This window comes from Eubalaena glacialis, chromosome 5 (assembly GCF_028564815.1).
Source record: "Eubalaena glacialis isolate mEubGla1 chromosome 5, mEubGla1.1.hap2.+ XY, whole genome shotgun sequence".
Classification (NCBI taxonomy): domain Eukaryota; kingdom Metazoa; phylum Chordata; class Mammalia; order Artiodactyla; family Balaenidae; genus Eubalaena; species Eubalaena glacialis.
Genome location: NC_083720.1, coordinates 113,451,772 through 113,476,832, shown reverse-complemented (window position 1 = coordinate 113,476,832; position 25,061 = coordinate 113,451,772). Strand labels below are relative to the sequence as shown.

Below are 25,061 nucleotides of genomic sequence, written 5' to 3'. Positions count from 1 at the left end.
ATATGTGTCTTGGTGTGTTTCTCCTTGGATTTATCCTGTATGGGACTCTCTGCGCTTCCTGGCCTTGATTGACTATTTCCTTCCCCGTGTTAGGGAAGTTTTCAACTGTAATCTCTTTAAATATTTTCTTAGACCCTTTCTTTTTCTCTTTTTCTTCTGGGATTCCTGTAATTTGAATGTTGGTGCGTTTAATGTTGTCCCAGAGGTCTCTGAGACTGTCCTCAATTTTCATTCTTTTTTCTTTATTCTGCTCTGTGGTAGTTATTTCCACTATTTTATCTTCCAGGTCACTTATCCATTCTTCTGCCTCAATTATTCTGCTGTTGATTCCTTCTAGAGAATTTTTAATTTCATTTATTGTGTTGTTCATCATTGTTTGTTTGCTCTTTAGTTCTTCTATGTCCTTGTTAAATGTTTCTTGTATTTTCTCCATTCTATTTCCAAGATTTTGGATCATCTTCACTATCATTTCTCTGAATTCTTTTTCAGGTAGACTGCCTATTTCCTCTTCAATTGTTTGGTCTGGTGGGTTTTTACCTTGCTCCTTCATCTGCTGCCTATTTCTCTGTCTTCTCATTTTGGTTAACTTACTGTGTTTGTGGTCTCCTTTTTCCAGGCAGCAGGTTTGTAGTTCCCATTGTTTTTGGTGTCTGCCCCCAGTGAGTGAGGTTGGTTCAGTGAGTTGTGTAGACTTCCTGGTGGAGGCGACTGGTGCCTGTGTTCTGGTGGGTGAGGCTAGATCTTGTCTTTCTGGTGGGCAGGGCCACGTCTGGTGGTGTGTTTTGAGGTGTCTGTGTACTTAGTATGATTTTAGGCAGCCTCTCTGCTAATGGGTGGGGTTGTGTTCCTGTCTTACTAGTTGTTTGGCATGGGGCATCCAGCACTGGAGCTTGCTGGCCATTAGGTGGAGCTGGGTCTTAGCGTTGAGATGGAGATATCTGGGAGAGCTCTCGCCAATTGATATTACGTGGGTTCAGGAGGTCTCTGTTGGTCCAGTGTCTTGAACTTGGCTCTCCCACCTCAGAGGCTCAAGCCTGACACCAGGCCGGAGCACCAAGACCCTGTCAGCCACATGGCTCAGAAGAAAAGGGAGAAAAAAGAAAGAAAAGAATAAATAAATAATAAAAAAAAATTATTACAATAAAAAATAAATAATAATAATAATAAAAAGAAAAGTAGAGAATAACGAAACCAATAAACAAATCCACCAGTGTTAACAAGTGCTAAAAACTATAGTAAGATAAGCATAAAAATCAGAAACAAATCAGTCGCAGACTGCCATCCCCAAGCCTACAGTTGCTCCCAAAGTCCACTGCCTCAACTTTGGGATGATTTGTTGTCTATTCAGGTATTCCACAGATGCAGGGTACATCAAGTTGATTGGGGGGATTTAATCCGCTGCTCCTGAGGCTGCTGGGAGAAATTTCCCTTTCTCTTCTTTGTTCGCACAGCTCCTGGGGTTCAGCTTTGGTTTTGGCCCCGCCTCTGCTTGTAGGTCATCCTCAGGCATCTGTTCTTCGCCCAGACAGGATGGGGATAAAGCAGCGGCTGATTAGGGGGCTCTTGCTCATTCAGGCCGGGGGGGAGGGAGGGATATAGTAGTTATAATTGGAACACGGGACGAGCCTGCGGCGGTAGAGGCTGACGTGACGTTGCAACAGCCTGAGGCATACTGTGTGTTCTCCTGGGGAACTTGTCCCTGGATTATGGGACCCTGGCAGTGGCATGCTGCACAGGCTCCTGGCGGGGTATGGATAGTGACCTGCACTTGCACACAGGATTTTTTGTGGCAGCAGCAGCAGTGTTAGCGGTTCATGCCCATCTCTGGGGTCCGAGCTGATAGCCATGGCTTGCGCCCTTCTCTGGAGCTCGTTTAGGCGGTTACCTGAATCTCCTCTCCTCACGCACCCTGAAACAATGGTCTCTTGCCTCTGAGGCAGGTCCAGACTTTTTCCTGGACTCCCTCCTGGCTACCTGTGGCACACTAGCCCCCTTCAGGCTGTGTTCACGCAGCCAACCCCAGTCCTCTCCCTGGGATCTGACCGCCGAAGCCCGAGCCTCAGCTCCCAGCCCCCATCTGCCCCGGCGGGTGAGCAGACAAGCCTCTTAGGCTGGTGAGTGCTGGTTGGTACCGATCCTCTGTGTGGGAATCTCTCCACTTTGCCCTCTGCACCCCTGTTGCTGCACTCTACTCCATGGCTCTGAAGCTTCCCCCTTGCCCACACCCCGTCTCTGCCAGTGAAGGGGTGTGGAAACTTTTCCTCTTTCACAGCTACCTCCCAGAGGTGCGGGTCCCATCCCTATCCTTTTCTCTCTGTTTTTTCTTTTTTCTTTTGCCCTACCCAGGTACGTGGGGATCTTTTTGCCTTTTGGGAAGTCTGAGGTCTTCTGCCAGCGTTCAATAGGTGTTCTGTAGGAGTTGTTCCACGTGTAGATGTAGTTTTGATGTATTTGTGGGGAGGAAGGTAATCTCCACGTCCTCCTCCTCTGCCATCTTGAAGGTCCCTCCTCTCTTCTTCCTTTTTTAAAATTCAGGGTCCAGTCAAGGACCATGCATTGCATTTGGTTGTCATGTTTCCTTAATTTTTTTCAGACTAGTGTCCCCACCTTTTTTCGTCTTTCATAGTGTCAGTGTTTTAAAGCGTCCTAGCCAGTTGTCTTATAGAACATTCAACACTTTGGATTTTTGGGGGTTGCTTCTTCAAGTTGACATTCCTGTTAAGCATTTCGGGGAAGAGTACTAATTACTTGGTCGGTCTTGTGTCCTATCATCTCATCACCTGAGGGAGGGACATAAATGTCAATTTGTCCCATTATTGACATTGCTCAGTTGAATCATTTGACTCTCTCCATTGTAGATAGTTTTCCTTTTGCAATTAATGCGTAATATGTGCTATGATAATTCGAGACCATGTACATTTCCTGTTCCCTAAGAATGTTTCACCCCATGATTTTGGCATCCATTGATAATCCTTGCCTGGGATCAGTTGTTGAATTGATGGCTGCAAAAATGGTGATGTTTCTAATTATTTTGTTCATTCTACACTCTTTTTGAGCATCACTATGGATTCTTTGGTCCTTACCACCATTACTATTTTTGATGCTGACTTGTCCCAGATTTGCCTGATGGGAGCCCTGTGTGCCCATCATTCTTTGAGCACTTCCTTGCTTTCTAGTAAAACAGGATCTTCCAGGATCATCTTGTAGTTTGTGTCACCCAGACCCCAAATAAGTCATTTTTTTCCAAGATCCCCTTGTTCCTTTTAGTGGAAGTGATTTCCTTTTTTTATGTCAAAATTATTTTTCATAATTTCTTTGTTTACAAATTACGCAGGAGGAACGTTTTAGGAATGACTCGGTTTGCCCACTCGAAGAAATCCAAGGAGTCAGAACCCTTTGCTCTCTTCCTGCCTCGTTTGATCCCGGAGACTGGCCTCGTGTTAAACTTCAGTGCCACCGCCCTGAGGAACAGCGTGGTGAGGGTCCTGCGTCTTTTCATCTCTTCATTTCACCCCAGCTCTTGGGTTTTTATGTTATCAGAGTATCGCCACCTTGAGATACTGTTTCAGAACCAAAATTAGTTGAAATTAAGTGACACACATATGCCATTCAGCGCTTTTAGGAGGGAGGTGTCAGAAGAACAAAGTAAGGAGTAAAACTCGTGAACAGACTGAAAGTGCTTAAAACAAACACGTTTTATGAAGTCTGTATCCAGTTCAGAATCTGTCAGCTAAGAAAGTATTCAACTGCAACAACAGAGAAGATCCTGACTAACACGGGCTTCAGTAGGAGTGAGTGAGTTTGAAGTTCACAGGGGAGAGGAATTGACTGGGTGATGGTTCGTGGTTAGAGGCAGGTGATGCACTTTTGCAGGGGCATTTCAGGAGTGGTTCTGCCTTTCCTGGGGTCTGACTCTCCTCTCTGCACATCTAGGTGAAGTACTTTGTGGTGAAGAACCCTTCCTCATCGCCAGTCTCCCTGCAGCTCCTGCCTGTTTCCTTGTACCCGAAGCCCGAGGCTGCCGCGCGCCTGCTGCACAAATGGTAATGCCCAGCTGGTGAAGATCTCTCACGGGGTGTTGGGAGGTCCTGTTAAGACCCGGAATTATTTAATGTCCTTTGCGTTTTCCCTGGGACCTGTGTGTGGATGTGCATGGGATCAGCCCATGACCACAGCCCCCATCTCCTCAGTGCAGACCCCTGATGGCAATTCCCAGTTCTGGGTACTGTGTGGGTCTTGAATGTTACCATGTCAAGTCCAGGGCCCAGCAGAATATTCTTTTCTTGTCAGAGAACCTTTACAATCATGATTTTTCACATGTACTCCTCTAAAATTTAGAATTGAAATCACAATGACCTCTGGGCAACACAAGAAATGAGTTTAGTGGTTCAGTGTATTTTAACCTAGGGTTGTTATACAAAATATGATCATAGTTCATGTCTGTTACATCTTATTTTTGCACAGTAGTCACAGTTTCACTTAGAATGTTTCCTCTTCTGGCTCAGTGACACCTGCCCTCATCCCTGGGTCTCAGCTTCAGGACTCCTGATGTTTTGGACCACATGAGTCTCTGTTTGGGGTGGGGGTAGGGGCATTCTGTGCTTTGAAGGATGTTTAGCAGCATTCCTGGCTTCCACCCAGTAGATGCCAGTGGGACCTCCCCAGCTGCAGCAACCAAAAGTGTCTCTAGACGTGGCCAAATGTCCACTGGGAGATAGAACTGTCCATGACTGAGAGTCACTTCCTATCAGGTTCCATAGCTGTGAACCATTTGGGGAAAAAAAAATTGCTTCATATTGGGAGCTTTTGTCACCATATGATTCTTTACATGCTGTGCTGCCAACATTCATTCAACAATATTTATTGAGCTCTTACAACATGCCTGGTACAGTGTGGGGGGCTGGGACACAGGAGTGACAGGTCGGGGTGAATTGGGTCTGTGTGCAAATAAATGCATATGTATCTATATGCACACGTATGTTCTTCTTTCTTTCTTGGTGATCTGAATGCTATTTTAAACATTTTTTTCTTTATAGGTTTGGCACCGATGTGCAGATGATTAATTTCACAACTAGTGAATTCCAGCTCACCAAAGCTTGCCCTTACCGGGTAGGATGTCATCTTTAAACAGAAAAAAGAATGCTGACAAACTAGACACATAGCATATGGGCCTCACTGATTTGTGTTTCAAGTGTCTTTATGTAATATATGTGGCTCTCTATTTTTATATTCTAGGAGTTAAGTATACTTAGCAGCTTTTTCCAATTAACTAATGCAGCAGGAGCCCATGGTTCATGTGAGCCTGTAAATCATTTTAATTTGATTATTTAGATTCATGTGAGTGAAGAAATAACAATTGAATCAGAGCTATGTAGAAAACCATAAAACTCGAGATCCCAGAATTTATAATTCTCTTAAGATTCCTTGGCCCCATCAAATTCTTTTAAGGGCAAGATAAGGTAAAAACAAATACGTTAAAAAGAAATCTTCTCTTACTAAACTGGCTTCATGTTTTTAGCAGATCACCCAGTTTCTGTGAGTCACCTGCTCTATAAAAAAGGATTTCTGGGAGTCTTGAGCCTCTGGGCCATCATGAGGTCTCGCATAAATACCCAGGGAGGGAGTAAACATGTCACGTGGCGAGGACATTGCTTGACTGGGAACTGGCAGCCTGCTTTCTTAGTTTTCACGCAGTCGTTCTGTGGGTCGCTGGTATTCTGTGCTTGAGATCAATTAAAAATGAAGCATCTCTTAAAAAAATACACACACATAGACGCACATATGCATGTCACTGTGGTTCTAATACACACACGTATTCAAATGCCTTGGGTATTTTCTTCTTTCTCTAACCATAACCCTCCAAAGATACACTGTTGGCTCTAGATTAACTTGAAAGAGGGGGGCCACAGATAACCTCCAACTGTGAGTTAGAACGAATCAAAGCAAGCTTTTAAGTGGATTTTTAACAGAGTTATTTATAGTAAGAAACACGCAAGCAATAACATTCCTTTCCCTTTGTCAGTGGTCTAGGCAGCAGGGTCTTGTGTTAGCAAGCCTGTCCTGCCCTGTCCCTCTCATTCTTCTCTTCACCAGGCAGTCTCCCAGGACTGTTGGGAGGTAAATGAGTCCAAAATGCTAACAGGTATTTTGTCCCACGACTATTTAATCACATATAATTTGAAATTCCAAAAATAATGCCAGTTTCTTTTACATGTCAGTGTTCTATTCAGATTTAAACAAATAGTGCAACTCGCAAAAAGTTTTTAATCTGTGATTGAAGATTTTCCCCGAGAATGTTATACCTTTTGTGACAAAGGAAATATCAAACCATTGTTAATTTATTACATTGACAAAAAGAATAGTCAGTATCAATGTCTCTGAGACACTACAAATTTAACTTAAAATTATTAGAATTCTTTGTCATATAAGAAAGGCCTACATTTTTGTCTTGTTGGTTTATTTTTAGAAATGCAGTTCCTTTGGTTAAGAGCATGTGGAATTGGACATTCAAAGTTCCAAATCCAGGCTCCTCCATGTAGTCCTGGGTAAATTATTTAACCTCTCCAGGTCTCCTCTTTTTCACTCATAATAATGTTTGAAGATTCCATAGGTTTATAGAATGCTTAGCATTTTATATACCTAATTATATTCCAGAGCCTGGCATATAAGAACTATTTTATTTAATAATTGGTGCTGTTGTTATTATGCTTTTAATACCCTAAATCGGCAGCTTTTTTTCAATATTCATATGTGTATAAAGCAGAAGTCCTCCCTTCATGAAGTTTATAATTTTAATGAAAATGAATCAAATACCATCACTATTTCTTCTTTCAGATAGTATGGGAAATGCGAGCAATAACTGAGGGATAAAACAAATTTAAAAACTAAAAATATAGAAAAGAGAAACATTATGCAGACTACATGGTTACAGTTCTAAAGAATTAATAAATTATTTTTAGTGAGAAGGAGCTGGAAAAAACATTGGAAAGAGGGAAAGTCTACCACAATGATGAAGAACTAAATCTTGAATATTAAATTTAGAACACAAAATTTATTCAGAGAAAGTGAGAAGTCTTGGGGAGAATAAAGGAGGATATGAATAAAATAAAGATCTTTCTCCTAAATGGAGAAACTAAATAAAGATGGTTTCTTTATAAACTTAATATTAAAGAGAATTTAGGGTTGTCCAGCAGTGGACAGGTGGTTTGGTCAGATCCCTGTAGCATTCAGGCAGAGGCTCTTGCTCTGTTTTCTCGGTCATGTTTTACATCCAAAGCATCTTTGCATCAAAGGCCGGTAGCCCCAGCTCCCATCTGGTCCAGGCGGCAAGTCCCCTTTCCAGCATCCGTGTCAGGTTGTCCTGCAGCCTCTGCCTCTGCTTCTCAGCCGGGCTCAGGAGAAATTTTGATGGGTGTGAACTCTCCCGGTGAACAAGTTCCACAGGTTGATTTGGGTAGTCAGATCCAGACGTTAAAGAAACAGCAGTCATGTTTATGCATTTTAATGAAGATGGAATCTTGTTCTCTAGGAGTTAATTGCATTTATTAATAACTTGCAGGGTGTGCATTCTGAGGAATCCAGGTTTGGCATCCTCCACCTACATTTGCAGCCTTTGGAAAGGAAAAGGGTTGGTGTAGTTTTCACGCCAGCTGACTATGGAAAAGTCACCTCCCTCATCCTAATCCGGTAAGTGTGTCCCTTTCTCATTGGCTGGCTGACCCTCTTTCTCTCAAGAATCTCTTTAGCTGAGAGGTGACGTTGACTCACTCAGGCCCTCAGTGATGATCTGTGTCCAAGGGCAGGAGAGGCAGTGGCTGAGGAGAGCGGCTCCCTGAGGCTCCACACTTAGGCCTCCTGTGTGTCAGGTTCCTGCCTTGTACCGTGGGGAGCGTGAGCCCACCTCTTCAAGGGCGGCGGTACCCTTCCCCCGCAGCATCTCATCCGCCGTCACAGAGGGCAGAGCACACACGTGAACACACACACACACACACACACACACACACACACACATCCACACTTACTTTTCTGTCCTCAGCTCAGAAGAATAATTGAAACACTGCCATATACGTTTTCATTCCTCGGTGTTCGGATTTACACTGTTCTCATGTCTGTCTTGTTTCTGGAATTCTCTGTAGCCCCAAAGGACAATGGAAAAAGTCCTTAGTTGGGCCCACTGGCTTGTTTTACTTCTTTCCTTCCTTTTAAATGAACAATTATTGCCAGCTGATTTAAGCAGTTAAATGTTTTTCATTCTGAATTTTTTTTCCTCTTTACTCTTTATTGAGAGTCTTCTTTCAAAAATTTACAGTAAATACAGATCTATGTTGAAGCTCTCTCTGCATTGGTGAGACTTCTAACACAAATTTAATTTTTTCATTAATGACATTTTAGTTATATATATTTTTTAAGCTTTTCCAGTATCATATCAGTTGGCAAAGACTTTCTTATTCTGGACTTCCTTTAATATATGAGTTTGTTCTTCTGCAAGTGAATGCTGCTAAAAAGAAAATGCACTAAGATAAAGTTCTTAAAAGAGTCTGCTTGTTCATTGTAAAACAACTATACACGCCCTCTGCCAAAAAAAAGAAGTACCCATAAAGCACTCATACTGCATCCATGGTTGTCTCCAAGAAAAGTACGTTGGCGACTGTTTGAATTATAAGCTGAATTAGCCACTTTTTTTCATGGAACACCATTTTTACTTGAAAGGATGATTAGCAGACAAACTATGGTTGTTTCAGATTCAGGTACTTGGCAAACGTTTTCTTGAAAATGAACAAAGTGAGCCTGTCACTTCAAGGGTAGTGTCTGTTGCCAATGATAAAATTTGAGCATTCGCATGAAAAGTAGAGTTTTGGAAAACTTGTATCTGCCACTGTGAGCTTCACAGCTTCTCAGTACTTAAAGTACTTTTCTGTTAACATCAGTGAGGATATTAATAAATGTGATTTTTATAAGTATAATGAAATGTGTCAACATTTGGAAGATCTGCATATCACAGTGAACAGTATTTTCCAAATAACTAATTATGCTAATCCAAAAATCATCCCTGGTAAAATGTGCAAGATAGACCACTGGATTTTAATGTAGCAAACTATGAAAATTCATTAATATAGTTCCAGATTTCACATCATAAAGAACCTTCAAGAGACTTCACTTGTTGAATATTGGTGTTGTATCAAAGATTTGCCACACAGATAACTAAGCACAGGGAACTCTATTCAGTACTCTGTAATGACCTATATGGGAATAGAATCTAAAAAAGAGTGGATATATGTATATGTATATGTATAAGTGATTCACTTTGTTGTACAGCAGAAACTAACACAAGATTGTAAATCATCTATACTCCAATAAAAAATTAATTAAATTAAAAAAAGAGATTGTTTTGTTAAGCATTTTAAGTAATGCTGACTAGAGCAAACTAATAACTAATGTTCTAGTAAGCATCTTAGTGCTCTGCTGACAACGCTCTGCTGTCCTTTTAAACACATTCTCTGTTGAAGAACTAAGGTCATGGGAAGTGTAGAGAGAAGCTTTACCTCATCCCAGCTTCAACTGTGCCAGGCTTGAAAAGAAAGCCTCAGTTTTTTATAGTAGTTAATTTATTTTTGGTGGTTTCTGTATTGAGAGACACCACATTTTTCTGTAAACAATATCACTCATCTAACATCACTTTAAAGGCTTTTAAGTGGTTCAATAAAGGTTTTAATCCTTTAGATGAAGATGTAAAGATATCTCAGTGTATTTTGCTTCTAGGGTTTACCTTAATGGCAACTGACTTTCAGTGCAGTCTGCATCATTTAAACATCATTTCCACTGAACTTTCCATCCTAGGAATCCTGATTTCAGTTAATGAAAATGCAAAAGCTAGTCTGAATTACTATTTGACTAATAAGAACTTGAGTAGATACATGCTATTTGTAGGATGCTATTTTAAATCTTTGGTTCAAAAGATAGGGTAGGATTTCATTTCTAGAATTAACCCTAAGGAAGAATTTCTTACAGTCACGATTACTATGAAAACTCCTTAATTCACCCTATAAACAATTTTTATCAATTTGTCTAAATTTGTTAATGTTTCTTTGTGGCCCCCCAGTTTATTCCTTCACTTTTTGTCTCTTGGAGGTCTGATCATCACCCTGGTGCCTGGTTAGAAAAATATAGGTTTCCATTCTTGGGTGGAAACTGGAGAGCGATCGTGATCATTTGCTCGTTCTTGCCCACTCAGCTTGCCTTGACTCTGCCGGGCTTGGCAGCTTTCGTGCTCTGAGATGGCGGGAGATGCCACACTATTTAAACTGAGTTTTTTCTCAAAACTTAAAAAATTTTGTTTTGCTAATTAGGAATATTTAAATTCAAGTGCATTGTATCTTGTGACAACTCTACTGCAGTGCATTTTTATTTGCATCTCCTTTCTCTGTAGGAATAACTTGACTGTTATCGACATGATTGGCGTGGAAGGATTTGGAGCAAGAGAGCTACTGAAAGTGGGCGGGAGACTTCCTGGCACTGGAGGTTCACTGCGCTTTAAGGTGCCCGAGTCCACACTGATGGGCTGCCGGAGACGTGAGTCCCTGCGTGTGGTCCGTGTGTGTGGTCTGTATGTGTGGCACTTGGACAGGACAGGCTTGGAGCCAAAGCCAAGAGCAAAAGGAGATATGAGAAGATTCTTTTAAAAATTTACAGTAAATTCATTGTATTGATGCAAATAATTAAATCAGGCAAACATTTGAGAATATGTAGGCTGGTACCACTTGATTAGAAACAATAGCCTTAGATATTTAACCCAACTTAAATAATAGATATGGGGGGAAAAGTATAATGTTAAGTTACCAGTAGAGTGTCAAATATTTAAGATAAATAGTGTGAAACTGTTAATTTGGTTATCAGTTACCTAATCATAAAAAATCACACCAAGATGATAAGTAGAGAGAAGGCTGAAGGTGAGCTCACCACCCTTTTGCAGTAATGGAAATGTTCTACGTCTGTGTTGTCCAGTACGGCAGCCACTCGCTACATGTGGCTAATGAGTGCTTAAAATATAGCTCGTGTGACTGAAAAACTCAATTTTTAAATTTATTTAATTTAAATTTAAATTTAAGTAGCCATATGTGTCTAGTGGCTACTGTATCAGACAATGCAGATTTAGAAATTTGTTTAAGTGTTCCATTAGAAAATTCTAAGTTTTGCATGTATTTAAATTAAATGCGTTTAAACTATTTATATTAGTTCCAAGAACTTCCTTAAGAACTAAGCCAAAAATAAACCAATAGATGTAAAATGTTTTTGGTAAATTCTGTCTTGTTTTCCTGTTATCATTTTTAATTTTAGGATCACACTGAAAGCATTTTAGTGTAACAGTATGTTTCCTATGGAGAAACTGATTGGTGAAACCATTGGATAATTTGTAGAGCTATTTTAACGCCTGATTGTAAATTTTTTTTGTTTTAGAAAACTATGCTAAATGAGCACTGAGTTTGAAACGACTGGCCATTTTGCATTCAAAATCTTCATCAGAGTGTTCATTTTTTTTCATTCATTCATTCACTCATTCAATAGTTTAGAGTTGCCTTGAAAGTTAGAATTATGGGGGAGTATAAACCGTAGAACCAGATAAAATATTAGTCCTAATATGGAATAAATTGTGGGTTATAAATTTATAGGAATATTTTAAAAATTGATACCTCTTCCTTTTTTAAACTCCCAACATGAAATGTGCTCTCATTATTTGCAAGGATTTAACTATTTACTACCTCTTAATGTAATGGGAGTTTGAACTGTGTTTCTAGTGTCCGTGATGGGTTTACACAGAAGCACACACACCCTCCTAACTGGTCCTGTTGGGTGTGAATGAGGCTCCCGGGGCACAGGGTGCATGGTGGCTCGTGGTAAATCCAAACTGTTAGGCTTCTGAGAAGAATAAACTTTTCACCTTAACCTTTAATAAGTAAAAGAACAAAGAAGAGATTTTGGTACCTAGGCAGATCATTTAACTTAAGAAAAGCCTTGACTAGTTAAGTATTTTTATCATATTCTGGTAGTAGAATCTAGAACCGTTCTAGAATTTAGCTAGGAATCATGCTTTGAGCTTGTATTGAATTTTTTTACATTTTAATCATGTAGATCATGGTTTGTGGATTCAGTAAATGTTGATTCAGTAAATTATTTTAAATAAATTTTGCAGTTCATCTGTACTAAATATCACTTTTCATCCTCACTAGAACTGAAAGACAGCAAGCAAATTTTATCAATTACAAAGAACTTTAAGGTTGAGAATATTGGACCACTTCCTATAACTGTGACATCTCTGAAAATTAATGGGTATAATTGCCAAGGTTATGGATTTGAAATTCTAGACTGTCAGCAGTTTTCCTTGGACCCCAACACGTCCCGGGACATCAGCATTGTGTGAGCATTGGACTTTAACCTCATTTCAGTTTGGGGTCGCATTTACTGTATTGTGGGGAAAAACTTTTTTTCATTGGTAAGATGTCTTGAGTTGTTTTCATGTTAGTATTTATCTTGCAGAAGTAAGAAATTCTGCTGCCATTATGATTATTTTGTTTTGTGCCTCAAATTAAAACCATCAAAGTTCATAAAGATGCCTCTTGCTGTCAGGTTTACTCCAGACTTCACCTCTTCCTGGGTCATCCGCGAGCTGACTCTGGTCACGGCGGCAGACCTGGAGTTTCGCTTCACTCTCAACGTGACCCTCCCTCATCACCTGCTGCCTCTGTGTGCGGACGTGGTTCCGGGACCCAGCTGGGAGGAGTCGTTTTGGAGGCTCACCGTCTTCTTTGTCAGGTAAGCTGCCACCTTCTCCACTGTTCCTCCCTCACTGAGTGGAGACGCCATCCAGCCGAGTTGCATGGAAATGTATATTGCCCAGTGGGATCAAAGCATATGAATTGAGTGGAATTTTGACATTCGTGAAGTAGACAAAGTAGTTCCTGGTACTCTTGAAGAGAATTTACTATTCTCTAAACTAATTGTAGGAGAGTCATAGGACCTAGGAGTGTAATGGACAGTTGTGTTCCATATATGTTCATTGGCAGTCCCGGTGGAAGATGTGAATGTTATATGTAACATTTAAGATATACAAACATCATCTGTGACATAGGATGTGTTATTAGCTCAGTGCAATGGCAGTTTGAGATTAGAAGACTAGAAGGACCCTTTAAAATGTGATTTTATCCTGGAAATGTCTTTAAAAATTGAACTGGTATGTCAGAATTATAAATATTCACATTTTCAGAAACAGTGTTTTTGAATCTTTAAGAGATGTCAGAAATTATGGAGTCATTCCATATCCATAAGATATGGAATCTTAATAGCATTTCTTTAGACTTTTCCCATCAATTGATTCACCGCTCTTCTGTAGAGCTAGTCTTTTTTTTTATTTTAATTTTTATTGGCGTATAGTTGATTTACAATGTTGTGTTAGTGAGCTAGTCTTTTTAATTCCAGTCACAACTGGGCAGTAATGAACCCCGTTGCTTTCGTCCTCAGTTTGTCCCTGTTGGGTGTGATTTTAATAGCCTTCCAACAAGCACAGTACATTCTGATGGAGTTCATGAAAACGAGACAGAGGCAAAATGCCAGCTCCTCTTCACAGCAAAGCAATAGTCCGATGGATGTAATCAGCTCCCATTCTCACAAGTAAGAATTCTTGTAGTGTGGGGAGAGGGTTCTCACCTTTGGTATGACTCATTTCTGATTTTATTTTAAGGTCATATACATTTTGGTTCCAAATTTGTTTCAGTACAATTTTCTTTAAGTCACTGTGTGACAGCTACACCATTTCTTTCATTATAAGATAGACTTCACGTAAGGACTTAGTTTATTAAACTCCCAGAGCTTTAGAAGGGAAGGTGAGAACTCCTTGGTGTACCCCAGACTGCTCCCTCTTTCTCATCGAGTTAGAAACAGAGAGGGAGAGGTTTACTTGGTTTGCCTTTATGTTGAATGTTTTTCTTCTTAAATCCAGAAGCAATTGCAAGAACTTTCTCGATACCTACAGCCCCTCCGATAAAGGTCGAGGGAAAAGCTGCCTTCCGGTAAACCCCCCGCAGAGCAGGATCCAGAACGCGACGAAGAGGAGCCCGGCCACCTACAGCCATTCGCAGAAAAAGCACAAGTGCTCGGTCTATTATGGGAAACACAAAGCCAGCGCAGCCGTCGCTGGCAGTGCCAGCGCCCCTGCAGAGGACAAGCAGGCCTCGGCCCCAGGTGGCTCCCTGGCAGCTGCTAAAGAGGACGCATGCCCTGCCGGGATGGGCGAGGCCTGGGTGGGCCTCAAGTACACAGGTGGCCTAAACGTCAACCTGCAGAAGAATCTAACTCTTCCCAAAAACTTACTGAGTAAAGAAGAAAACACACTGAAAAACGCAATTGCTGTCAGTGATACTTCTTCCGAATGTCACGTGAAGGAGGGAGTACAGACATGTATGTTTCCTAAGGAAACGGACCTTCAGATTTCAGAAAACATAGCTGAGCTCAAGGAGCGAGAGGTCTGTCCTCTGAAGACCCCTAAGAAACTACCTGAAAATCACTTGCTGAGAAATTCACCTCAGTGCCAGTCAGACTTGCCAGAAATTTCCAGGAAAAATAATGGTAATTTTTCCATCCTCCTTGGTGATTCTTCTCTCCTGTTTGTCTCCAGTCTGTTCTTAGTGGAATTTGTTCCCATCTATGACTTTAGTTTGAACTGTGGCCACTGAATTTTTATTTCACACACAAAGTTTTATTAGCAAAGGTATAGATGTTGAAATACCATTTCTAAGAAGGAAAGTTTAGGACGGGATACCAAGTTTTTAGAGCATTGTGGTTAAGAAGTTTACTTTTTTCAGTACATTCATTAGAATGATGCGAATATCATATTGTATTGTTGGAATTTATGGACACCTCTTCCGAAGTATCTTTTATCTTGGCTTTTCAGATTATTTGCAAAAATCAATCAGCCTATGACATGTTTCTGACGGAACAAAACTTACCAACTCTCTGTATGTAACAGCTGCCACCATTGCATGCTCCTTGTCCCTGGTTCTTCTCTGGTCGTGTTCCTTGGTTAGAAGAAGGTAGATGTTCTCTCGTAGCAAATGCAGTTAATAAAAATGCAAGCAAAACTAGACTAGGAAGCCTACCTACACATACATTTGTCATTAAATCTTTAACTGATCCCTCTGGCTTCTGGCATAAGAGCCTGTGCTTATTTTTGTGTGTCTATCCTGACCATTTCGATAAGCACATTTCTACTCCCATTAAGAGTCAAATTTTTGACACTTTTTAATCTGGAAGAATCACTTACCTTTGATCTTATTTGAAACATCTAAATATAGATAACATCATATTTTTCACTCCTTGATACTGTAGAGAAGATTATATTAATAGATTGGCTGATTCTAATGAGCTTGATGCATTTAGTAGGGAAAATACCAACCTGAATTTTAAATGTTCCATCAAAGGACATTTCTAATTCAAAAGGAAGGCAGGGTCCTCTGAGTAGAACATGGTTTGGGCAATTTGTGCATCACTCCCGGTGCCCCTTGTTCCACCCTGTTGGTGCCGTTTCCCTGGCAGCAGTGCGCGTGCTTGAAGAGGACTCCTGTTTGCAGGGCCAGCTATCCCCACGGCCTGTCCCCCAGCATGTGAGTGCGCCCCCTGGATGAAGCCTCTACCAGATCTCCATGAAGTCACAGCATTCCTTGTCTGAGGGTGTTGATGGTGGGGCAGTGGGGTGTCTGTTCATCCATTTCTGTCCTGACACTGTCTAGGGCCCAGACTACAAAACTATCATGAAAGGGTGAAATTATGGAGTGAGTCTAGCTGGGTTTTTCTCTTGTTTCATGTGTCATTTAGGCCTGAGGACAGTATTTGACATAGGCTGACTTTACACAAACTTAAAATCAGACTGGTTTGAGGGAATTGTTCCTCCAGAAGTGCGTCTTCTGTGGTCCATTGCATCCATCAGACATCTGGGTAGATGTGCCTGCAGAATGCAAGGGCTGTGGCCTTGTGGGCGGATGGATGGGAAGGCCTTCTGCTGCATCAGAGCTCTTTGAAGGGCGTGGACCAGCCATGTAGTGCCAGGGTGGGTCAGAGGATTCGGCTTGGTGCTCCTGGATCCTCTTGTGCAGTACATGCTGTTTAATGCCTGTAGTTGAGCCTAGATGACCATATAATATCTAATAACACTTCAGCAAGTGTGAGTAAATTTAATAAGGGAGCCCACAAACATAGGGTTTGCTGGTATCATTGTAGATGGCAAACCTGCCCCGAACCTTTTCTCCCTGTACAGATGACTGGTATGCTTATGATGCTTTAAATGAAAACCAATCTCTCACTTCAAGAATATTTTTAAAACTGCTCTTTAGCTGACTTGTCAGCCTGTTAAGCAGTATCAGGGTGATTGCTGGTCAGATCACATAAGAGTTGGTGAAAGAACTTTGGCTTTCCACCATGTTCATACCAGCAAATTCAAAGGTGCTAATTTGCAGCCCTGTATTTCTCTCCAGAATTAATCTGTCAGCAGGAGGTTCCTCACAGGGAAATCCATTCACTGACATGTATTTGGTTCTGACTGTTTTCTGTTTACATCACTATTCTAGGAAAATATCAAAGAGGTTAAAAAGTAAACAAGTGGCCTGCCATCAATTTACAATTTAAACATTTTAAAGAATTGAGAATTTTAAAAATAAGAAAGGACTGAGAAATTTAGGGTAAGCAAATTGTAGTTTGAAGGTAAGATATGGAGTCTTTTGGTCATATTGAGGGTTCAGGGTTCCTTTGTCAGATTTTGAAGGAAAGCATTGTAATAAGCTGGCAGATGGTGACAGGCAGGGGGTCACAGGGTGTAAAGAACACTCAAGAAAGAGAAAACCAAAAATGTAAGAACCTTCCAAGTTTTCATTTCCAACTTTGAGCATCAGTCCTTTTCTTACTTTGAAAAGGATTTCACTTTGTGTTTCCATCTTAAGATCCTTTCTAGAATCTGAAGAAACCAGCTTCAGTCTTGCGAGCTGAACTGATGGCCTCTCGGGAACTTCCACTCACTCAGTTGAAACCAGTCAGTGTCTGTGCCACATGCTAGCCATTTTCCCCAAAGTACACAGACGTTCTTAGAACCAGGTCTAGTGACAAGACTGCCTTTGGGAACGGGGACTGGGGAGGTGGCCTTTCTCCCGAGAGTGCCTGAAATGGCATCCCGAACCCGCCAGAACTCCTGGAGGTGCCTGAAGCACTGTGCCTTCTCTTATTCTGAGACAGTTTTTTTTTCTGAGGGTAACTTCTTGTGTGAGAACGAATCTTCCAGGCTGTGTATTAATGGCTCTGGCTACGTGCTCACCGTTGTTGTTGTGGAGAAACAGAGTGTTTTCTGAATAACAGAAAATGTGTCACCCCCTTCCTGCTCTTTCTCCTGCCTCCTCCTGAGAGTCCTGTAGTAAATCATAAATTAAAATTCCCGTTGGAAATGCAGTCTCTTGACAGATTCTTCAGGGCTCTGTTTCACACACTTGTTTTTTGGCATCAGCCTGTCAAACAACCGTGAAACAGCGACGCCTTCCAAGCATGTGTTACATGGTCCAGAGTCTCTTGATGCTCTGACAACAGCAGGGCTTTATGTGTCATGTAAGTGATCTTTTGAAATTTGTCTCTTTTCAAAATGTTTATAACTGTTATTTTTTCATTATATGATCAAAATAATACAGACTTAGAATTAGGGCTAGAGGCAAATTGCTTCTGGCCTCAGGAATAGTTAGGAAATTTTTCATTGTTTCTGCTTATAATAATGTAAAGGATAATGAACTTTTAAATTTAATAATACCCTAAAACCTTGAAATTAATAGCACATGAAAGTTTTCACTGAATTAGATAGATACCTCCAAAATTTCTGAAATACCAATATTTGCAGAAATTCAAAAAATAGTCTCATTTGCTTACAGATACTGATAACTGGAAATGAAGATCTAGTGGTTTACTCAAAATATATCATACAATTAGATTTGATTCAGTAGAAATCCAAGTCGGATTCTGGCCCGTTAACTTGTTCCTGTTCTTGTATTTGTTTTGTTATCTTTGTGGCTCAAATACTCCTACTCCGTGAGATAAATGGCAGAAAAACGTATAATGCTGTGAGTAAGCACGCTTGGTAGGATGCCATGGGATGGCTCCATTTTTTAAATGAAGTATATGCTCACGGTATTTCTGAATTCTTGAATATTGTCGTGATAGAATTTCTCAAAGGCTGAATTTGAATTCATTTTATTGTTGGTCCTAATTCTTGGCCCCCACAATAGGCATTAGTAATTTTCGGAGAGTCTGTGCTTTATCCCTTTTTAGGGGGTAGTTTAGTGTTGGATATTAAATTTGGATCCTTCCTAAGAAACTTTGATGACTAATACTTTTAGTGCTATTCTTGGCATGAAGAAAACTTGAGGAAAACCATTTTCTCATGAATTAAGACCCTAGGAAAGTCACAGCACATTTTTGGAGGAGAATATCTATATTCTGTTCATACCGATGGCTTCCGGAATCCGAAGTGATGTCTTTGTTTATGATGTCTTTTTCTGTTTGGACCCTGTCTCCCTTGCTCTTGGCTCTTTCCCGGCTCATTCGGGTCCTGGATGGTTTCCTCTGTGGGTGTCTCACACCCAATCTGTGTTGCAGAGGAATTTATGCTTCCCGAGCATTTTTATAGCTACGTAATATTTACATAATTCTCCGTTAACAAAATAAAAGAATGCTTACCTTTTAAGTGTTATTGTTGAAATGTATGCATCTTGCTTTGAGTGAGCTTGATTTGTAGCTTCAGGATTGCAGAGTCTGGAGGGCGTTTGACCCCCTCCTGTCGTTTGGGTTGAGAGCCTCGTGCAGCCCTAGGCCCCTCAGCAGGGCCAGATGGGAGCGGGCAGCCTGCTCTGCTGTGATGTATTTGCACTGTGGGCATCTACACTTTCTCAGATGGCCAAGGTGTCGTGAGGGATTTTCAGTTAAAGAAAAAAGGGGAAGGTATTGAAATCCTTTCTGATTCATATTAGAACACTGAGCCCAGTTATGGTGGGGTTGAGGTCTATTTGACCATATGTCAAAGTCAAGGATAGAAGAAGAAATACACTTAGTGAAGTCACTTGAAAAAATAAAGGAAAGGTCACATTTCAGATGTGGTTCCTGCCGGTGCAGACCTTGCCAGCGTGATTGTCTCGCGCTTGGTTCTCACCCTGCAGGTGCTGTTCCCAGGGCAAGTGGGCGTTTCCTGCAGGAGAAGGCCCTGCCCTCCAGCTGTTCATGTGTCTATTGGTGGTGACGCTTTATATTTCTGTCTGTTCTGGTTGCATCTTCATCACAGTCAGGCAGGGTAGGCAGAGGAAGTGGTATTGTCATTTCATAAATAAGGAAACTGTAGCTCAGGGAGCTTAAGAGACTTACTTCTGATCAGTAAAACTAATTAGTGTCTGAGTCATGACCAGAACCCAAGATCTTACCTCCCTCTCTCCCTCCCCTAACTTAAAAAAAATTGTGGTAAAGTATATATAACCTAAAAGTTACCATTTTTAATTGTAAAGCTCAGTGGCATTAAGTACATTCACATCATTTTACAGCCATCACTGTCATCCATTTCCAGAACTTTTTTCATCATCCCAAACAGAAACTCTGTACCCATTAAGCAATAATTACCCGTACTCTGTCCCTCCAGCCCCTGGTAGCCACCATTCTACTTTTTATCTCAATGAATTTGATGACTCTAGGTCCCTCAAACAAATAGGATCACACGATATTTATCTTGTGACTGGCTTATTTCACTCAGTATAATGTCTTCAAGGTTCATCCATGTTGTGTCATGTTTTGGAACTTCATTCCTTTTTTTCCTCATCTTAACCATTTTTGTGTGTACAGTTCAGTAATGCTAATTATATTCACATTGTAGCGCAGTGAATCATTCTTTTTTAAGGCTAATGGTGTTCCATGGTATTTACCACATTTTGTTTATCCATCCATTCGTCCATGCACATTTGGGTTGTTTCTGCTTTTGACTTTCATGAATAATGCCGCTATGAATAATGGTGTGCCCCTGCACTTTCTTCCCATGACCTCTTTTAACGACTGTTTGTAAAACTCTTAATGTAAGTATATTTTCACCTGTAAACAAAATAAATTTCTAGAGCATTGTGGATGTCAAAACAGTCCTTAAGTCTAAATCTCATTAAATCAAATGAGATTGTTTGGTGTAGGAAGAAGATTTAACTATGGGGAATGTGAATGGAAATTATTAGCTAGAAATTGAATCATTTTTATTTATTCAAGGGAATAACCAGCAAGTGCCTGTCAAGAATGAAGTAGACAATTGTGAAACTTTGAAAAAGGTTGACACAAAGTCTTCTTCAGAAAAGAAGATTCACAAAGCGTCTAAAGAAGACGTATGTTCTGAGAAGCAGGATGTACCTTCAGTCGAGGTCTGTATTCCTTTCTTTCTTGCCTATTAGAACAAAACCCAAGTTTAGGACTTAGAGTGCAAATATCTATGTAATAACTGTACATCTGTATTTCATACTTTTCAAAGAGGATAGTTATGTATTTGAATCCACATTGATAATTGGTGAGGTTCATGTATTCAGAAAGTTTGTTTATCTTCTAATTATACAGGAGATACTAAAACAATTTTTGGTGATATCAGATAGCTTTTATTCTCAAGAGAAGCTGTTCTTAAACAAATGGGTTAACTCCTGGGTAAAGATGGTGGAGTAGAACCAGATCACATATCTTGCCTCTCCAGTTGTTACCCAACATCCATTTTTAGGGCAAAATCTTGCCGAGTTAGAAGCATTATCCAGAATCCACAGGAGAGGGATGCCTTTCTAGCTTCAGTGCATGGGCCCTGGTGTGACAGAATCCCAAAAGAGAGGGCAAAGCTTGTGCACTGTCTCAGCCAGCTCTTTCCCTTCCCACTGTGTAGGCCACTGCAAAGTGTCTAGAAAGCAGAACCCAGCCCTGTATCTCATAGGAACTAAAGTTCCCAGATAAAGGTGGGAAAGGGATTTTGGAGAATTTATCTACTTCACAACAGGACAGAGCTATCTGTGTATTAGCACAAGCACAGTGAAAAAAATAACATTGCAACTGTTCAAATATACTATAGTAAAAAATGAAGGAAAGGAGTAGAACATACAGAAGACAGACCAAGATCCCAATCTAGGTGAAAACATATCCAGAGACCTGAAGGGAACTCTGAAAATACTTCACACTATAGACTATGAATTCAATAAAATTCTAGCTTTTAAAGGCACATTAATATACTACGATGAGGTTGGAAGAGATATTATAAAGCTAAGTCAATAGATGTAGACAGTATATTACCTATTCAGTGGCTGAAAATTGACTTATTGACCTGAAGGAAAGGCTTTGAGATAATCAGAGTCAATGTGGAGGAAAAATTTTAAGAGATTTTAGATTTTGGAGAAAAGATGATGATAGATAAGGGAACAAAGACAAAAACAGTCCAACATCAGAATAATGATTGTCTCAGTAAATGGCCCAACAGTGGATCAGAAAAGTATTCAGAGATGTAATAGAAGAAAAATTTCCCAATGTGAGTGAAAAACTGAATTTAAAGATCCAAAGGCACACTGTGTACACCAGGAAAAGCTGATGTGTGTGTGATATTGGACATAGGCACATCCTGGTTAAGGTGTTGAACTTAAAGCTTAAAGAATTGTGCGGAAAAGGCAGGAAAATCAAGAAAGACACACCTAGGCTTGCCTCAGACTTTGTAGAAACATCTAATGTCTGAGAACAGTGGAACAGTATCTTCGAGAGAATGAAAATGTGAACACGAACATTATGTCCAGCAAAGCTGGCACTCAGGCACGAAAGCAACAGACATTCATCTGTAAACTCAAATGAACTTGGGAGCCTTCCTTGAAAAATGAAGTTAGTGAAATTTAGCCAACCAGGATGGAAGTTTGAGGAAGCTGTGTTAAATGTCTTTTGAGGTTTCTGTCCATTTTATATTCAGAACTTTGGTTAAACAGTGGGAAGTTATGGTTGCAAAACAGATTGCAAATATTAAAACTTTAACAAGACAAAAATAGTAATAAAATCTGCAAAAATGGGGTGGGACTGAAAGGTAAGTGAAAGTAAGTTTTAATTTTATCTTTCTTGGTAGCGAGCCAATCCTGTGCAAAACTGAAACATGTAGTTTAAAAGGGTGAAAACCTACGATAATATCTTTCACCATCTTTTCCTTAACCTTAGAGAGATCCTTAGGCAATTAATGTATCATGTGGAGAAGAAGTAATTATTGAAAGTTGATGTTCCTTTGGTTCTACTTCATTTTCTTCTAAGTTCAAATAAAATTGAGCCTTAAATTTGTATTTAAAAATAATGCATGGTCCTAGTGTTCTAAATTTCTCCCATCATCTGTCCTCCCATCCTTATGTATGTATAGGTTCTTAAAAAGACACATTAAAGAATAAGGTTTGCCATATAATCAGTGGGAGAACCTGCTTATTTCTGAGTGATGGGATTTTGCATGATTTCTTTTCTCCTTCTTTATGCTACTCAATTTTTGCTTAAACTCTACAAAAAGCATGCATTTTTCATTTAAGTAAATGGAATGAGAGTGATACCAAATAAGAAAATTGCAGACATTCCAAACCAGGAATTTGTGGTCTGTCAAGAAAGACATTTCCATGTAGTCAAGTGCTAAAGTTAGTGCATAGTAGAGGGGATTGCAGAGATGGGAACGTCAGCTTAGCTTGCAGGGGCCATGGGAAGCCCCGAGGAGGAAGGAACTTGTGCAGGGGGAGTGTAGAGGTGCAGGGGGAGTGTAGAGAAGCAGAGGAGGGGAGGGGGGCAGCCGGCACCACCGGGTCTCGTGGCATGGTTGGGAGCAGTGAGAGAGTCGTCTGACCGAGAAGGAGCTCAGTCAGGATGGGGAAGGAAGGGGAGGGCAGAGGCAGAGTCCTGCCAGCTTGCCAAGGCCCTCGCATGCCAACTCAGAGTTTAGACTTTAGTCCGTGGATCTCAGTTGGAGACACAATGAAGTAAGTGAGGACAAGCACTAGGAAGGGAAGGTTGCCTGCTCAGGAATTTCAGGATCAAATTTTTAAAAGCACATTGGTCCAAACAGAAAAGTCTTTTTGGAGGATTTGACCTGAGGGTGGCCAGTTTGGGGACCCTGCTGCAAATCATGGAATGCTGTCGAAGGGTTCTGAACCAGGCAGGGGGTGGGGGGTAGAGGATGGTGGACAAGAAATGGAAAACAACCTGTGGGCTGCGATCTTCTTGAAGGTCGTAATTGAGTATCTTTCAATTCAGTTTCATGGAGATGGGCAGGGTACCTGTTATAAAGAGCCAGTGTGGTGGTTTAGCGAGTGCTTGAATGAATGTGTGAATAATGCATTTCTGAAGGATCAGTCCTCGTGTTTTGGAGGCTGGGTTGGGGAGGGCAGAAATGGATACCAGCTCTCTTCTCACCAGGAGGCTACTCCTCTGCTGGGAGGTGTGATGTAATCAAGATTCTGTTTGGGCAGGAGCGGGGGTGAAGGATGGGAAGAGGAGGTAGGAGACAGTGTAGAAGAAAGACCAGCAGGACTTCTTAGCACCTGATTGCATAAAGGGGAGGAGCTGGCTTTGCTTGCAGAGCCATTTGCAAAAAACAGCTCCAAAGTTTTAAGTCTGGGTAACTAGAAGATGGGGAATTGGAGCTTCATTTTTATGTCTGTCAGGGCCGTGTTGCCTCATGGTTAGCAGCATGGACTTTGCAGCTGGTGTGAACCCAGCTCGACACTTACTCTGTAACATTGGGCGAGTTACTCAACATCGCAGTTTCCTCATCTGAAAAATGAGAGTAATAATAGTATCTGTGCCTCATAGGTTCGTGAGGACTGGAGGAGTGAATGTAACAAGTGCTTCGAATAGCAGCACTTGTGAAGCACTGCCCAGTAGTAAGAATCAAAGAGGTGACAGGTGTGACTGTGGTCATTGCCGACACAGGGGGTTGGCTGGACTTGGACGTGGCAGAGCCTGGTAGATGGGAGATACCGAGCCAGAGCTGCCATGGCGAGGCCGGCCCGGGCCTGGGACTTGGGAGTTGTCCCCGTGGAGTTTAGAATTGAAGGGTGACGTGAGTTCTCTGAAGTGTGCACGGAGACCAGCGGCCTGAGTCTGCTTGATGGAGCAGGTATAGTGACGGAGGGCAGGCACGCCGGCCGGGCCATGGAGACAGGGCACGCAATCAGGAGCAGAAGTCAAGTCATTGGATCTGGGGGAGGAGAGACTGGACTCATTGGGAACGGGGACGTCCGTGCTGCCCTGCAATGAAGTGGAAGACGAAGCTGAGCAGTGCCGACCCCTCCCAGATGTGTCCTGGGAGGAGAGGTGGGAACTGATCACTGCAGGGCCCTCGGTGCAGGGCTGTCTGGAGGGGACCCTGAGGTCAGGCTGGGGATGCTGCACCGTCTTCCGCATGTGTGGGTGCCGTGCCCCCACCTCACATGCCCCCCAGCCCCTAAGTCTCCCCTGGCTCCCGTCCAGACTTGCCCTCTGTGCCGGTGCCCTCGGCCGTGTCTTCACACCAGGTTGAGGAGGGCACGGGCCGTGTCTTGATCCCTGTCCGTGGCGCTCAGACACTTCTTGGCCTTGGTCCCAGGGCTTGGGTAGGTTCCTCCTTCCCTTCCTGGTCTGTGATCCTGGGCGGGACAGACGTCTGCTCTGGGTGCAGGCAGCGGGCTTGGCTGCAGGGAGGCTGCAGCGGGGCCGAGGGTCTGGGGGCTTGGGCTGTGCTTGGGGCTCCGAGGCTCCTTGTAGTCACCTGGGCAGGATGGGGGCGGAGCTGTGGGCGGTCCTCTCTGCTGGCTCTGGGGGCCACTCTCAGTTTTGTAGGCTCTTCTTTAAACCCCCTTGAGTGTACTTTCCATTTCATTGTTCATTTGGAGAAAATCATTCTCAATAAACACATTCCCAAGTGCAGTGCTCAGTGTTTGTTTTTCTTGTACGTTCTTGGAGCCTGACTTTGCAGCTTAGAAAATTGTACAGATCTGTCTATAGCACATGGGGAACAT

General features: G+C 41.7%; 1 protein-coding gene across 4 annotated transcripts in view; it reads left to right on the top strand.

Annotated features, from left to right (window-relative positions):
- Positions 1–25,061, top strand: part of TMEM131L (transmembrane 131 like) — a 157,900-nt gene that overhangs the window by 112,537 nt on the left and 20,302 nt on the right. For 3 of the 4 annotated variants that reach the window (XM_061191594.1, XM_061191592.1, XM_061191595.1), the window contains 10 exons: positions 3,335–3,476; positions 3,934–4,043; positions 5,037–5,109; positions 7,559–7,686; positions 10,427–10,569; positions 12,225–12,411; positions 12,622–12,807; positions 13,513–13,662; positions 13,991–14,616; positions 20,305–20,453. In XM_061191594.1, the coding sequence (XP_061047577.1) occupies positions 3,335–3,476; positions 3,934–4,043; positions 5,037–5,109; positions 7,559–7,686; positions 10,427–10,569; positions 12,225–12,411; positions 12,622–12,807; positions 13,513–13,662; positions 13,991–14,616; positions 20,305–20,453 (1,894 nt within the window). The remainder of the gene's footprint in view (positions 1–3,334; positions 3,477–3,933; positions 4,044–5,036; positions 5,110–7,558; positions 7,687–10,426; positions 10,570–12,224; positions 12,412–12,621; positions 12,808–13,512; positions 13,663–13,990; positions 14,617–20,304; positions 20,454–25,061) is intronic. The other variant, XM_061191593.1, reaches the window with a different exon arrangement.